Source organism: Elephantulus edwardii, unplaced genomic scaffold, assembly GCF_000299155.1.
Source record: "Elephantulus edwardii isolate Elephantulus edwardi_28Jun2011 unplaced genomic scaffold, EleEdw1.0 scaffold00171, whole genome shotgun sequence".
NCBI lineage: Eukaryota > Metazoa > Chordata > Mammalia > Macroscelidea > Macroscelididae > Elephantulus > Elephantulus edwardii.
The window spans coordinates 253,183-257,406 of NW_006399921.1; the positions used below are offsets into that span (position 1 = coordinate 253,183).

The 4,224-nt window shown below is 38.2% G+C and overlaps 1 protein-coding gene across 1 annotated transcript; it reads left to right on the top strand.

The window, feature by feature from the left end:
* Nucleotides 1–2,215: 2,215 nt before the first annotated feature.
* Nucleotides 2,216–3,157, top strand: LOC102869242 (olfactory receptor 6M1-like). The gene has a single exon (XM_006895627.1). It carries the CDS (start codon nucleotides 2,216–2,218, stop codon nucleotides 3,155–3,157), a length of 942 nt encoding a protein of 313 aa, XP_006895689.1.
* Nucleotides 3,158–4,224: the final 1,067 nt, after the last annotated feature.

Here is a 4,224-nt window from a genome sequence, read left to right on the forward strand (position 1 = left end):
ACCCTTCTCCAGCACCACAACTCAAAGACATCAATCTTTCTTCCGTCCTTAGTCATTGTCCAGCTTTCTGATGCGTAGCAAATAATTGTGAGGACTATGGCCTGGATCAGGTACACCTTAGTCTCTTGACTGACATTGTTGCTCTCTAGAACTCTGGAGAGGTCCCTGACAGTTGATTTTCCCAATGCAACTTTTCTTTTGATTTCCTGGCTATTGGTGCCAAGAGTGTTGATTTTGGAAACAAGCAAGCTGAAATTGTTAACATTCTTAATCTCTTCTCCATTTATCATGGTGCTGCCAATTGACCAAATGGTGAAAATCTTTGTTTTCTTGACATTGTGCTTCACTCCAAGTCTGAACTCCTTGACCTTTGGCAGCAAGCACTTCTGATCCCCCTCAGTTTCAGCAAGCAAAGTTATGTCATCTGCATAACACAGGCTATTGATGAGTCTTCCTCCAATTCTGAAGCCACATAAAGTCCTCATAAAGTCCAGGCTCCCGGACGGTCTGGTCTGCATATAGACTGAAAGGTAAGGAGACAGGATACATCCTTGACACACTCCTTTCTAGCTTTTGAAACATGTAGTGTTTCCTAGCTGTGTTCGAGATCCGCATCCTGGTCCAAGTATAGGTTTCGCATGAGCACAATCAAGTGTTCTGGGATTCCCATTCTTCTCAAGATTATCCAAAATTTCTTGGATCCACACAGTCAAAAGTCTTCACATGCATGATCAATGAAACACAAATAGCTACTCTCTGCTATTTTCTGCTCTCAGCCAAGACCCATCTGACGTTGGCTACAATGTCCCTAGTGTCATGGCCTCTTCTAAACCCAGCTTACATATCTGGTAGTTCTCAGTCAATGTGTTCCAGTCGTTTTTGGATAATCCTCATGCTGGAGATATTGTTCAATAATTTCCACATTCTTTTGGATCATCTTTTTTTGGAATGGGAATAAATATGGATCAGCTGTCCCCAGATAACTTGACACAACTTGGTTTTTTTAATTCTATTTAAGTAAAAAGTTGCAGACCAGTTTGTTTCTCATCTAATCTTTTATGCATGTTTTGTTTTGTAGCATTAATTATAATACAGCCAATATAATCACACCTTTCCTACTTTCACAGTGTAATTCTCACTTCCTTCAGTCATTTTGTTCTACCCCTTCTTGCCTTCTTTAAACAAGTGCTACTCTTTTGCCCTTATGTGGTTGGATATTCGAAGGGGTGAGTGCCTCCATTGTGTTACTGGTCATCTTTGTAGGCCTGTCTAATATTTGGGTGAAAGTAGAGTCACAGGGAGTGAATTTTCTTCCAGTTTCAAGGAGCGACTGAGAAATCATAGTCTCAGAAGTGCTATCAGTCTCTCTTGGATCAATAAGCCTGACTTATTTATGATTTTCAGTTTTATTGCAATTTCTCCCCCTACTCTATCCAATGTCTTTGACTGGGAATCCCTCTGAGAGAGCTCAGCAGCGGTAGCCAGGTCTCATGGACATAGACGTTGACTTTCCCCTGACCCACTAGTTCTTTGGACTGATTATTTCCATGCATCTTTTCTTTTCTTCACTTTTCTTTGTTTTGGACAGGTACAGGCTAAAAAATTTATTTAAAAATCTCAAAGTTGGAAATGGCGAAACCAGATTACAAATTGTTCTTTTCCATTCAGCCTCATTTTTGAGATTAAAACCTTAAAACAAGATTTTATGCAATTTCATGGAGAGTCACACCATTAATAATTGGAAAAAAATACCAAAAACTAGAAGTCTTAATGTGGCAGCTATGTTGTAGTTAACCTAAAACAATATCCTGAACTTTGAGATAATTGAGAATAATTGAGAAAAATAACTCAATTTTTATCAATATTCCCTTTCTCCCTTTCTTCAGTAGCAATATTTCTCTTCTTAATCACAAAATTTATCTGGGGAACATTAGAGCATTGTATAAAAAAGAACAAAATTATAAAAAATTATGGGGACTACTAAGATCATTTCAGTGGATGAAAAATTTAAATATGAGTATACTGCAATTAGAAGTAATTTATCTGAAATTATTATTAGGGACTGAACTATCATTCTTGACTACTATGCAAAGTTTTTTCTACTTTACTCTTTCATTGAGTATTGGTAGCTAAAAATGTATTAAGCTTGATTTTCAGCTCTTTATAACTTTTTTTTTCTTCAGAAACCTGCTACCCTCTATTGCCTGCAATGGATATGCAAAATCAGACCACAGTAACTGAATTTATACTGACTGCTTTCCCTGCTCTCCAGAAGCTTCAGATTTCCCTCTTTGTGGTTCTCTTGTTTATTTACATGCTTACTCTGACAGGAAATATTGTCATCATTTCTCTAATATGGATTGATACTCGCTTCCAAACCCCAATGTACTTCTTTCTCAGCAATTTGTCAGTTTTGGATATTCTATATACTACTTCAATTACTCCAAAGCTGTTATCCTGTCTCATAGAAGAAAAGAAGACTATATCCTTTGCTGGGTGCATCACTCAAACATATTTCTACTTCTTCCTGGGGACAGTAGAGTTCATCCTTTTGGTTGTTATGTCCTTTGACTGCTATGTGGCCATCTGTAACCCCCTGCGATACGCCATCATCATGAACAGTAGAGTCTGCCTTCTGATGGTTCTAAGCTGCTGGGTGGGAGCCTTCCTGTCAGTGCTGTGTCCCACTATCGTGGTGTCCAGGTTACCTTTCTGTTATAAAGAAATTAGACATTTCTTCTGTGACATTGCCCCTCTGTTACAGGTGGCCTGTATTGATACTCATTTCATTGAGAAGATAAACTTCCTCTTATCTTCCCTCATCATCCTGACCTCGCTAATGCTCACCACTGTGTCTTACACCTACATCATCACCACCATCTTACGCATCCCCTCAGCCCAAGGACGTCAGAAGGCCTTTTCCACCTGTGCTTCTCACATCACCATCCTCTCCATTGCTTATGGGAGTAATATCTTCATGTATGTGAGGCCCAGCCAGAGCCATTCGCTGGATTTTGACAAAGTTACTGCCGTTCTCGTCACAATGGTTACACCTCTGCTGAATCCTTTTATTTATAGTTTGAGGAATGAAAAGGTAAAGGAAGCTTTGAGAGAAGCAATCAATAGATTTGGGTTCTTGTTCCACAAGAGAACTTGAAATTTGAATGAAGTTGGCTCAGAAGGATTCTTTTAAATACTTTGACTTCAATACTTTGTGGAGGAAGGCAAAAATCTAATAGATGTGAGAAGGTACATTTCAGTAAGGTTGATGGTGTGTTAGAGGTAAAATGTTGTAGTCACAGCAGCATTATTCACCATCTCAAGAATATATAAGCAGCCCAAATGTCCAATCACAAATGGATAAAATGGGAAATTGTGGTATATTCACACGATGGAATACTATGCAGCACTCAGGAACAACTATTTTAAAAAATACTACGTGACTTGGGAGAGATTGGGAAGCATTGTGTTGAGTGAACTAATTTGGTCTCAGAAGAACAAATACTGCATAAGGCCATTATTGTAAAAATAGAACGATAACTAATAAAACATGTATGGAGACCCAAAGGAGTGGAAGGAGTGGGAGCAGAGGCATGAGGATGGGTTGGGGCAAAACCAAAGGGTTGCAAATTTGGTGGGTAGAAGTAGGGGGTGAAGGAAATGAGAAGGATTCAGCAGGAACCTAAAAAGACAGGGTAATTATGGGCATGGTTCAATGGAGACTAATTTTATAACCTGATGAATGGGAATGATTGTATGAAATATAATGTGAATGAAGAATAGCATGAGAAACAATGTATACGTACTTTGTAAGACTATCAATATATTTTTTTAAAAAAATAACAAACAAGCTCAATGGGAAATGGACCAAAGATTCAGACACAGTTTCTTCTTTTTTTATGAAAGGTGGGAGCTTATTTTGTTGAGTAAAACTTCTCTCTACCCCAACTTTGTACTATTTCTTATTTTGTACATTAACTAGACTAGTCTAAGAAATGCAACCAATGTGATTAAAAAGGTGATTTTTAGTTGCTGTTAAGTCAACTCTGACTTAGAGCAAACACAGTGGAAATAAATTCTGCCACATCCTATATCATCCCCACTCTCTTTGCTGTGCTTAAACCCATCATTTCAGTCAGTTACTATGTCCTTCTCATTGAGGGTTTGACCCTTTTTTTAAGAACCTTATATTTTGTCAAACAATGCATTTTCCCAGAGAGTAGT

Bases quoted from the DNA above. Each gene is read 5' to 3' on its own strand.
- LOC102869242 (XM_006895627.1), top strand. From the start codon at position 2,216: ATGCAAAATCAGACCACAGTAACTGAATTTATACTGACTGCTTTCCCT.